The 12,750-nt window shown below is 41.0% G+C and overlaps 1 protein-coding gene across 1 annotated transcript in view; it reads right to left on the reverse strand.

Moving 5' to 3' along the window:
* LOC139422611 (unconventional myosin-XV-like) overlaps positions 1-12,750 on the reverse strand; it is a 206,940-nt gene that overhangs the window by 153,547 nt on the left and 40,643 nt on the right. The window contains exons 17-18 of the mRNA XM_071173757.1: positions 8,468-8,545; positions 2,916-3,070 (exon numbers count right to left, since the gene is read on the reverse strand). Coding sequence (XP_071029858.1) covers positions 2,916-3,070; positions 8,468-8,545 — 233 coding nt within the window. The remainder of the gene's footprint in view (positions 1-2,915; positions 3,071-8,467; positions 8,546-12,750) is intronic.

The following is a 12,750-nucleotide window of genomic DNA, read 5'->3' on the forward strand; positions in this document are numbered from 1 at the left end:
ACCTCTCCTCATCCCTTTAATATTAACAATAATAATAACACCTCTCCTCCCTTTAATATTAATAACACCTCTCCTCCCTTTAATATTAATATTAATAATAACACCTCTCCTCCCTTTAATCTTAATAATAATAATAACACCTCTCCTCCCTTTAATATTAATAATAATAATAACACCTCTCCTCCCTTTAATATTAATATTAATAACACCTCTCCTCCCTTTAATAATATGAATAATAATAACACCTCTCCTCCTCCCTTTAATAATAATAATAATAATAACACCTCTCCTCCCTTTAATATTAATATTAATAACACCTCTCCTCCCTTTAATACTAATAATAATAATAACACCTCTCCTCCCTTTAATATTAACAATAATAATAACACCTCTCCTCATCCCTTTAATATTAACAATAATAATAACACCTCTCCTCCCTTTAATAATAATAACACCTCTCCTCCCTTTAATATTAACAATAATAATAACACCTCTCCTCATCCCTTTAATATTAACAATAATAATAACACCTCTCCTCCCTTTAATATTAATAACACCTCTCCTCCCTTTAATATTAATATTAATAATAACACCTCTCCTCCCTTTAATATTAATAATAATAATAACACCTCTCCTCCCTTTAATATTAACAATAATAATAACACCTCTCCTCCCTTTAATATTAATAACACCTCTCCTCCCTTTAATATTAATATTAATAATAACACCTCTCCTCCCTTTAATATTAATAATAATAATAACACCTCTCCTCCCTTTAATATTAATAATAATAATAACACCTCTCCTCATCCCTTTAATATTAACAATAATAATAACACCTCTCCTCCCTTTAATATTAATAACACCTCTCCTCCTCCCTTTAATATTAATAACACCTCTCCTCCCTTTAATATTAATAACACCTCTCCTCCTCCCTTTAATAATAATAACACCTCTCCTCCTCCCTTTAATAATAATAACACCTCTCCTCCTCCCTTTAATAATAATAACACCTCTCCTCCTCCCTTTAATAATAATAACACCTCTCCTCCCTTTAATATTAATATTAATAATAACACCTCTCCTCCCTTTAATAATAATATTAATAATAACACCTCTCCTCCTCCCTTTAATAATAATAACACCTCTCCTCCCTTTAATAATAATATTAATAATAACACCTCTCCTCCCTTTAATAATAATAATAACACCTCTCCTCCCTTTAATATTAATAATAATAATAACACCTCTCCTCCTCCCTTTAATAATAATAACACCTCTCCTCCTCCCTTTAATAATAATAACACCTCTCCTCCCTTTAATAATAATATTAATAATAACACCTCTCCTCCTCCCTTTAATAATAATAACACCTCTCCTCCCTTTAATAATAATATTAATAATAACACCTCTCCTCCCTTTAATAATAATAATAATAATAACACCTCTCCTCCTCCCTTTAATATTAATAACACCTCTCCTCCCTTTAATAATAATATTAATAATAACACCTCTCCTCCCTTTAATAATAATATTAATAATAACACCTCTCCTCCCTTTAATAATAATATTAATAATAACACCTCTCCTCCCTTTAATAATAATATCAATAATAACACCTCTCCTCCTCCCTTTAATATTAATATTAATAATAACACCTCTCCTCCTCCCTTTAATATTAATAATAACACCTCTCCTCCCTTTAATATTAATATTAATAATAACACCTCTCCTCCCTTTAATATTAATAATAATAATAACACCTCTCCTCCCTTTAATATTAATAATAATAATAACACCTCTCCTCCCTTTAATAATAACAATAATAATAACACCTCTCCTCCTCCCTTTAATATTAATATTAATAATAACACCTCTCCTCCCTTTAATATTAATAATAATAATAACACCTCTCCTCCTCCCTTTAATATTAATATTAATAATAACACCTCTCCTCCCTTTAATATTAATAACACCTCTCCTCCCTTTAATATTAACAATAATAATAACACCTCTCCTCCTCCCTTTAATATTAATATTAATAATAACACCTCTCCTCTCTTTAATATTAATAACACCTCTCCTCCCTTTAATATTAATATTAATAATAATAATAACACCTCTCCTCCCTTTAATATTAATATTAATAATAATAATAACACCTCTCCTCCTCCCTTTAATATTAATATTAATAATAACACCTCTCATCCCTTTAATATTAATAATAATAATAACACCTCTCCTCCTCCCTTTAATAATAATAATAATAATAACACCTCTCCTCCTCCCTTTAATAATAATAATAATAATAACACCTCTCCTCGTCCCTTTAATAATAATAATAATAATAATAACACCTCTCCTCCTCCCTTTAATAATAATAATAATAACACCTCTCCTCCTCCCTTTAATATTAATAATAATAATAATAATAACACCTCTCCTCATCCCTTTAATAATAATAATAATAATAACACCTCTCCTCCTCCCTTTAATATTAATAATAATAATAATAACACCTCTCCTCATCCCTTTAATAATAATAATAATAATAATAACACCTCTCCTCATCCCTTTAATATTAATAATAATAATAATAACACCTCTCCTCCTCCCTTTAATATTAATAATAATAATAACACCTCTCCTCCTTTTAATATTAATATTAATAACACCCCTCCTCCCTTTAATATTAATAATAATAATAACACCTCTCCTCCCTTTAATAATAATAATAATAACACCTCTCCTCCCTTTAATAATAATAATAATAACACCTCTCATCCCTTTAATAATATTAATAATAACACCTCTCCTCCCTTTAATAATATTAATAATAACACCTCTCCTCCCTTTAATAATAATAATAATAACACCTCTCATCCCTTTAATAATATTAATATTAATAATAACACCTCTCCATCTTGTCTACCAGTTCCAGAAGTGACAGGGTGAACTTGGTGGAGACGGTGGGGGCCTGGTGTCTCCGGGTCACCGTGCTGCTCTTCCTCACATGACCTCTATGCTGACCTACAACCTCCGCGTGAACAAGGAAGAGGTTGGCCACCATCTGGGGAACACACCATAGACTTAGATAGACATTGCATCATTGTATCTGCCCCATTTTGACATCTGTGAGAGCATGGGCAGCACCATTGAGGCCGTCTCCATTTAGGAGTAGTCCATTTTCTTCTTCTTCTACTACTATGAGTTGTTTGGAGGGTGTAGTCTGAACAGGTATAGAGACCAGGCTAGTGATTTACTGCCCCCTGGAGGGTGTAGTCTGAACAGGTATAAAGACCAGGCTAGTGATTTACTGCCCCCTGGAGGGTGTAGTCTGAACAGGTATAGAGACCAGGCTAGTTATTTACTGCCCCCTGGAGGGTGTAGTCTGAACAGGTATAGAGACCAGGCTAGTGATTTACTGCCCCCTGGAGGGTGTAGTCTGAACAGGTATAGAGACCAGGCTAGTGATTTACTGCCCCCTGGAGGGTGTAGTCTGAACAGGTATAGAGACCAGGCTAGTGATTTACTGCCCCCTGGAGGGTGTAGTCTGAACAGGTATAGAGACCAGGCTAGTAATATACTGCCCCCTGGAGGGTGTAGTCTGAACAGGTATAGAGACCAGACTAGTGATTTACTGCCCCCTGGAGGGTGTAGTCTGAACAGGTATAGAGACCAGGCTAGTGATTTACTGCCCCCTGGAGGGTGTAGTCTGAACAGGTATAGAGACCAGGCTAGTGATATACTGCCCCCTGGAGGGTGTAGTCTGAACAGGTATAGAGACCAGGCTAGTGATTTACTGCCCCCTGGAGGGTGTAGTCTGAACAGGTATAGAGACCAGGCTAGTGATTTACTGCCCCCTGGAGGGTGTAGTCTGAACAGGTATAAAGACCAGGCTAGTGATATACTGCCCCCTGGAGGGTGTAGTCTGAACAGGTATAGAGACCAGGCTAGTGATTTACTGCCCCCTGGAGGGTGTAGTCTGAACAGGTATAGAGACCAGGCTAGTGATTTACTGCCCCCTGGAGGGTGTAGTCTGAACAGGTATAAAGACCAGGCTAGTGATATACTGCCCCCTGGAGGGTGTAGTCTGAACAGGTATAGAGACCAGGCTAGTGATTTACTGCCCCCTGGAGGGTGTAGTCTGAACAGGTATAAAGACCAGGCTAGTGATTTACTGCCCCCTGGAGGGTGTAGTCTGAACAGGTATAGAGACCAGGCTAGTGATTTACTGCCCCCTGGAGGGTGTAGTCTGAACAGGTATAAAGACCAGGCTAGTGATTTACTGCCCCCTGGAGGGTGTAGTCTGAACAGGTATAAAGACCAGGCTAGTGATTTACTGCCCCCTGGAGGGTGTAGTCTGAACAGGTATAGAGACCAGGCTAGTGATTTACTGCCCCCTGGAGGGTGTAGTCTGAACAGGTATAGAGACCAGGCTAGTGATTTACTGCCCCCTGGAGGGTGTAGTCTGAACAGGTATAGAGACCAGGCTAGTGATATACTGCCCCCTGGAGGGTGTAGTCTGAACAGGTATAGAGACCAGGCTAGTGATATACTGCCCCCTGGAGGGTGTAGTCTGAACAGGTATAGAGACCAGGCTAGTGATTTACTGCCCCCTGGAGGGTGTAGTCTGAACAGGTATAGAGACCAGGCTAGTGATATACTGCCCCCTGGAGGGTGTAGTCTGAACAGGTATAGAGACCAGGCTAGTGATTTACTGCCCCCTGGAGGGTGTAGTCTGAACAGGTATAGAGACCAGGCTAGTGATTTACTGCCCCCTGGAGGGTGTAGTCTGAACAGGTATAAAGACCAGGCTAGTGATTTACTGCCCCCTGGAGGGTGTAGTCTGAACAGGTATAGAGACCAGGCTAGTGATTTACTGCCCCCTGGAGGGTGTAGTCTGAACAGGTATAGAGACCAGGCTAGTGATTTACTGCCCCCTGGAAGGTGTAGTCTGAACAGGTATAGAGACCAGGCTAGTGATTTACTGCCCCCTGGAGGGTGTAGTCTGAACAGGTATAGAGACCAGGCTAGTGATTTACTGCCCCCTGGAGGGTGTAGTCTGAACAGGTATAGAGACCAGGCTAGTGATTTACTGCCCCCTGGAGGGTGTAGTCTGAACAGGTATAGAGACCAGGCTAGTGATTTACTGCCCCCTGGAGGGTGTAGTCTGAACAGGTATAGAGACCAGGCTAGTGATTTACTGCCCCCTGGAGGGTGTAGTCTGAACAGGTATAGAGACCAGGCTAGTGATTTACTGCCCCCTGGAGGGTGTAGTCTGAACAGGTATAGAGACCAGGCTAGTGATTTACTGCCCCCTGGAAGGTGTAGTCTGAACAGGTATAGAGACCAGGCTAGTGATTTACTGCCCCCTGGAGGGTGTAGTCTGAACAGGTATAGAGACCAGGCTAGTGATTTACTGCCCCCTGGAGGGTGTAGTCTGAACAGGTATAGAGACCAGGCTAGTGATTTACTGCCCCCTGGAGGGTGTAGTCTGAACAGGTATAGAGACCAGGCTAGTGATTTACTGCCCCCTGGAGGGTGTAGTCTGAACAGGTATAGAGACCAGGCTAGTGATTTACTGCCCCCTGGAGGGTGTAGTCTGAACAGGTATAGAGACCAGGTTAGTGAATTACCTATCCCTGTAGGATGTTGTCTGAACAGGTATGAAGACAAGATTAGTGATTTACTGCCACCTGCAGTTACGGAATGTTTGCTCATTAGTATAATTCCTTGACTGATCTGGAGACAGGGATAAAGCATTAAAAAAATCCCATAGCTGATCTCAGATGGATTGTCTGTGGCCAAGTTAACCTTCCCTTTCATGTAAGAAAGTCATGACCATCATGCTTTTAGGGAAATAGGTTTGTTTTGTACATGTATTAAACTGTGAGATTGAACAATTCAAGTCTCCTTGCTGAGGGGGTCAGGGGTCCTCCCCCTGATCATTTTTACGCTTCGAAAGTTTACATACACCTTAGCCAAATACATTTAAAATCAGTTTTTCACAATTCCAGAAATGTAATCCTAGTAAACATTCACTGTCTTAGGTCAGTTAGGATCACCACTTTATTTTAAGAATGTGAAATGTCAGAATAATAGTAGAGAGAATGATTTATTTCATATTTTCTTTATTTCATTACATTCACAGTGGGTCAGAAGTTAACATACACTCAATTCGTATTTGGTAGCATTGCCTTTAAATTGTTTTATTTGGGTCAAACGTTTCGGGTAGCCTTCCACAAGCTTCCCACAATAAGTTGGGTGAATTTTGGCCCATTCCTCCTGACAGAGCAGGTGTAACTGAGTCAGGTTTGTAGGCCTCCTTGCTCACACATGCCTTTTCAGTTCTGCCCACACATTTTCTATGGGATTGAGGTCAGTGCTTTGTGATGGCCATTCCAATAACTTGAATTTGTTGTCCTTAAGCCATTTTGCCACAACTTTGGAAGTATGCATGGGGTCATTGTCCATCTGGAAGACACATTTGCGACCAAGCTTTAACTTCCTGACTGATGTCTTGAGATATTGCTTCAATATATCCACATAATTTCCCCTCCTCATGATGCCAACTATTTTGTGAAGTGTACCAGTCCATCCTGCAGCAAAGCACCCCCACAACATGATGCTGCCACCCCTGTGCTTCACGGTTGGGATGGTGTTCCTCGGCTTGCAAGCCTCCCCCATTTTCCTCCAAACATAACGATGGTCATTTTGGCCAAACAGTTCTATTTTTGTTTCATCAGACCAGAGGACATTTCTCCAAAAAGTACGATCTTTGTCCCCATGTGCATGTTGCAAACCGTAGTCTGGCTTTTTTATGGCGGTTTTGGAGCAGTGGCTTCTTCCTTGCTGAGTGGCCTTTCAGGTTATGTCGATATAGGGCGATATAGATACTTTTGTACCTGTTTCCTCCAGCATCTTCACAAGGTCCTTTGCTGTTGTTCTGGGATTGATTTGCACTTTTCACACCAAAGTACATTCATCTCTAGGAGACAGAACGCATCTCCTTCCTGAGCGGTATGACGGTATGACGGTGTTTATACTTGCGTACTATTGTTTGTACAGATGAACGCGGTACATTCAGGCGTTTGGAAATTTCTCCCAATGATGAACCAGACTTGTGAAGGTCTACAAATTCTTCTGAGGTCTTGGCTGATTTCTTTTGATTTTCCCATGATGTCAAGCAAAGAGGCACTGAGTTTGAAGGTAGGCCTTGAAATACATCCACAGGTACACCTCCAATTGACTCAAATGATGTCAATTAGCCAATCAGAAGCTTCTAAAGTGTATGTAAACTTCTGACCCACTGGAATTATGATAGAGTGAATTATATGTGAAATAACCTCTGTCTTTGAACAATTGTTGGAAAAATAACTTGTGTCATGCACAAAGTAGACTTGCCAAAACTATAGTTTGTTAACAAGACATTTGTGGAGTGGTTGAAAAAAAAAGGTTTTAATGACTCCACTGTATGTGGCAGGAAGCTCAGTTCTGGTGACTTTTTAAAAGGAAATTCTCCTCCAGAATGAAAGAAAATAAACCCCCTCCAGGAAGGTGCCAGGTAACATGTTGGTAGAAATCATGTTTTTATTACAAAGACATTGTACCTTGCATCTAGCCTATGGTCTGTATTATCAGATGTGCTGTTAGCAATGAGCATTACCACCTGCAGCCCAAATGATTTATGACTAGGTAAATAGATCAACTATTGTCTGGTTTAGTTTAATAACACCATTACATGACTAGTTCTAACCCCTAACCCCTAACCTCTAACCCCTAACCCCTCCTACCTTGTTCTTGATGTGGCTGAACAGATCGAGAACCTGCTGTCCAACCTGGTCCTAGTTCTAACCCCTAACCTCTAACCCCTAACCTCTAATCCCTAAACCCTAACCTCTAACCCTTAACCTCTAACCCCTCCTACCTTGTTCTTGCTGTGGCTGAACAGATCGAGAACCTGCTGTCCAACCTGGTCCTAGTTCTAACCCCTAACCTCTAACCCCTAACCTCTAATCCCTAACCTCTAACCCTTAACCTCTAACCCCTCCTACCTTGTTCTTGCTGTGGCTGAACAGATCGAGAACCTGCTGTCCAACCTGGTCCTAGTTCTAACCCCTAACCTCTAACCCCTAACCCCTCCTACCTTGTTCTTGCTGTGGCTGAACAGATCGATAACCTGCTGTCCAACCTGGTCCTAGTTCTAACCCCTAACCTCTAACCCCTAACCTCTAATCCCTAAACCCTAACCTCTAACCCTTAACCTCTAACCCCTCCTACCTTGTTCTTGCTGTGGCTGAACAGATCGAGAACCTGCTGTCCAACCTGGTCCTAGTTCTAACCCCTAACCTCTAACCCCTAACCCCTCCTACCTTGTTCTTGCTGTGGCTGAACAGATCGAGAACCTGCTGTCCAACCTGGTCCTAGTTGTAATCCCTAACCTCTAACCCCTAACCCCTCCTACCTTGTTCTTGCTGTGGCTGAACAGATGGAGAACCTGCTGTCCAACCTGGTCGTAGTTCTTATCCAGAAACTTGTGAACCTACAGAGAGATGACAGAAGGTATAGAGCAGGAAGAAACCATATTGTAAAGCCATCGACTGTCGGGTCTGTTTTGGTCTGTCTCATTTACTGTGTTGGGTAATATGGGATGTTTTGGTCTGTCTCATTTACTGTGTTGGGTAATATGGGATGTTTTGGTCTGTCTCATTTACTGTGTTGTGTAATATGGGATGTTTTGGTCTGTCTCATTTACTGTGTTGGGTAATATGGGATGTTTTGGTCTGTCTCATTTACTGTGTTGGGTAATATGGGATGTTTTGGTCTGTCTCATTTACTGTGTTGGGTAATATGGGATGTTTTGGTCTGTCTCATTTACTGTGTTGTGTAATATGGGATGTTTTGGTCTGTCTCATTTACTGTGTTGGGTAATATGGGATGTTTTGGTCTGTCTCATTTACTGTGTTGGGTAATATGGGATGTTTTGGTCTGTCTCATTTACTGTGTTGGGTAATATGGGATGTTTTGGTCTGTCTCATTTACTGTGTTGGGTAATATGGGATGTTTTGGTCTGTCTCATTTACTGTGTTGGGTAATATGGGATGTTTTGGTCTGTCTCATTTACTGTGTTGTGTAATAAGGGATGTTTTGGTCTGTCTCATTTACTGTGTTGGGTAATATGGGATGTTTTGGTCTGTCTCATTTACTGTGTTGTGTAATATGGGATGTTTTCACTTGTTTTGGTCTGTCTCATTTACTGTGTTGGGTAATATGGGATGTTTTCACTTGTTTTGGTCTGTCTCATTTACTGTGTTGGGTAATATGGGATGTTTTGGTCTGTCTCATTTACTGTGTTGGGTAATATGGGATGTTTTGGTCTGTCTCATTTACTGTGTTGTGTAAAATGGGATGTTTTGGTCTGTCTCATTTACTGTGTTGGGTAATATGGGATGTTTTGGTCTGTCTCATTTACTGTGTTGGGTAATATGGGGTGTTTATATACTATATGTTAAAACAATAATTCATTAATTAATAAAACATGTTAGTCATTTAACAGACGTTCTTATCCAGAGAGACTCAGTTATATTAACATGTAAGTCATTTAACAGACGTTCTTATCCAGAGACTCAGTTACAATAACACGTCATTTAACAGACGTTCTTATCCAGAGAGACTCAGTTATATTAACATGTAAGTCATTTAACAGACGTTCTTATCCAGAGACTCAGTTATATTAACATGTTAGTCATTTAACAGACGTTCTTATCCAGAGAGACTCAGTTATATTAACATGTTAGTCATTTAACAGACGTTCTTATCCAGAGGCTTAGTTAGTGCATTCCTCTGAAGATAGCTAGGTGGGACAACCATATACAGTATCACAGTCATAGTCAGTCCATTTTTCATCAATAAAGTAGCTATCATCAGAGTCAGTGCTAGTAAGGAGGAGTGTTAGTTCACCATGCTAGTAAGGAGGAGTGTTAGTTCACCATGCTAGTAAGGAGGAGTGTTAGTTCACCATGCCAGTAAGGAGGAGTGTTAGTTCACCATGCTAGTAAGGAGGAGTGTTAGTTCACCATGCTAGTAAGGAGTGTTAGTTCACCATGCCAGTAAGGAGGAGTGTTAGTTCACCATGCTAGTAAGGAGGAGTGTTAGTTCACCATGCTAGTAAGGAGGAGTGTTAGTTCACCATGCCAGTAAGGAGGAGTGTTAGTTCACCATGCTAGTAAGGAGGAGTGTTAGTTCACCATGCTAGTAAGGAGGAGTGTTAGTTCACCATGCTAGTAAGGAGGAGTGTTAGTTCACCATGCCAGTAAGGAGGAGTGTTAGTTCACCATGCTAGTAAGGAGGAGTGTTAATTCACCATGCTAGTAAGGAGGAGTGTTAGTTCACCATGCTAGTAAGGAGTGTTAGTTCACCATGCTAGTAAGGAGGAGTGTTAGTTCACCATGCTAGTAAGGAGGGGTGTTAGTTCACCATGCTAGTAAGGAGGAGTGTTAGTTCAACATGCTAGTAAGGATGAGTGTTAGTTCACCATGCCAGTAAGGAGGAGTGTTAGTTCACCATGCCAATAAGGAGGAGTGTTAGTTCACCATGCTAGTAAGGAGGAGTGTTAGTTCACCATGCTAGTAAGGAGGAGTGTTAGTTCACCATGCCAGTAAGGAGGAGTGTTAGTTCACCATGCTAGTAAGGAGGAGTGTTAGTTCACCATGCTAGTAAGGCGGAGTGTTAGTTCACCATGCTAGTAAGGAGGAGTGTTAGTTCACCATGCTAGTAAGGAGTGTTAGTTCACCATGCTAGTAAGGAGGAGTGTTAGTTCACCATGCTAGTAAGGAGGAGTGTTAGTTCACCATGCTAGTAAGGATGAGTGTTAGTTCACCATGCTAGTAAGGAGGGGTGTTAGTTCACCATGCTAGTAAGGAGGAGTGTTAGTTCACCATGCTAGTAAGGATGAGTGTTAGTTCACCATGCCAGTAAGGAGGAGTGTTAGTTCACCATGCCAATAAGGAGGAGTGTTAGTTCACCATGCTAGTAAGGAGGAGTGTTAGTTCACCATGCTAGTAAGTAGGAGTGTTAGTTCACCATGCTAGTAAGGAGGAGTGTTAGTTCACCATGCCAGTAAGGAGGAGTGTTAGTTCACCATGCTAGTAAGGAGGAGTGTTAGTTCACCATGCTAGTAAGGAGGAGTGTTAGTTCACCATGCTAGTAAGGAGGAGTGTTAGTTCACCATGCTAGTAAGGAGGAGTGTTAGTTCACCATGCTAGTAAGGATGAGTGTTAGTTCACCATGTCAGTAAGGAGGAGTGTTAGTTCACCATGCCAATAAGGAGGAGTGTTAGTTCACCATGCTAGTAAGGAGGAGTGTTAGTTCACCATGCTAGTAAGGAGGAGTGTTAGTTCACCATGCCAGTAAGGAGGCATGTTAGTTCACCATGCTAGTAAGTAGGAGTGTTAGTTCACCATGCTAGTAAGGAGGAGTGTTAGTTCACTATGCCAGTAAGGAGGAGTGTTAGTTCACCATGCTAGTAAGGAGGAGTGTTAGTTCACCATGCTAGTAAGGAGGAGTGTTAGTTCACCATGCTAGTAAGGAGGAGTGTTAGTTCACCATGCCAGTAAGGAGGCATGTTACTTCACCATGCTAGTAAGTAGGAGTGTTAGTTCACCATGCTAGTAAGGAGGAGTGTTAGTTCACCATGCTAGTAAGGAGTGTTAGTTCACCATGCTAGTAAGGAGGAGTGTTAGTTCACCATGCTAGTAAGGAGGAGTGTTAATTCACCATGCTAGTAATGAGGAGTGTTAGTTCACCATGCTAGTAAGGAGGAGTGTTAGTTCACCATGCTAGTAAGTAGGAGTGTTAGTTCACCATGCTAGTAAGGAGGAGTGTTAGTTCACCATGCCAGTAAGGAGGAGTGTTAGTTCACCATGCTAGTAAGGAGGAGTGTTAGTTCACCATGCTAGTAAGGAGGAGTGTTAGTTCACCATGCTAGTAAGGAGGAGTGTTAGTTCACCATGCCAGTAAGGAGGAGTGTTAGTTCACCATGCTAGTAAGGAGGAGTGTTAATTCACCATGCTAGTAAGGAGGAGTGTTAGTTCACCATGCTAGTAAGGAGTGTTAGTTCACCATGCTAGTAAGGAGGAGTGTTAGTTCACCATGCTAGTAAGGAGGGGTGTTAGTTCACCATGCTAGTAAGGAGGAGTGTTAGTTCAACATGCTAGTAAGGATGAGTGTTAGTTCACCATGCCAGTAAGGAGGAGTGTTAGTTCACCATGCCAATAAGGAGGAGTGTTAGTTCACCATGCTAGTAAGGAGGAGTGTTAGTTCACCATGCTAGTAAGGAGGAGTGTTAGTTCACCATGCCAGTAAGGAGGAGTGTTAGTTCACCATGCTAGTAAGGAGGAGTGTTAGTTCACCATGCTAGTAAGGCGGAGTGTTAGTTCACCATGCTAGTAAGGAGGAGTGTTAGTTCACCATGCTAGTAAGGAGTGTTAGTTCACCATGCTAGTAAGGAGGAGTGTTAGTTCACCATGCTAGTAAGGAGGAGTGTTAGTTCACCATGCTAGTAAGGATGAGTGTTAGTTCACCATGCTAGTAAGGAGGGGTGTTAGTTCACCATGCTAGTAAGGAGGAGTGTTAGTTCACCATGCTAGTAAGGATGAGTGTTAGTTCACCATGCCAGTAAGGAGGAGTGTTAGTTCACCATGCCAATAAGGAGGAGTGTTAGTTCACCATGCTAGTAAGGAGGAGTGT

The sequence above is a fragment of the Oncorhynchus clarkii genome, chromosome 12 (assembly GCF_045791955.1).
Source record: "Oncorhynchus clarkii lewisi isolate Uvic-CL-2024 chromosome 12, UVic_Ocla_1.0, whole genome shotgun sequence".
NCBI lineage: Eukaryota > Metazoa > Chordata > Actinopteri > Salmoniformes > Salmonidae > Oncorhynchus > Oncorhynchus clarkii.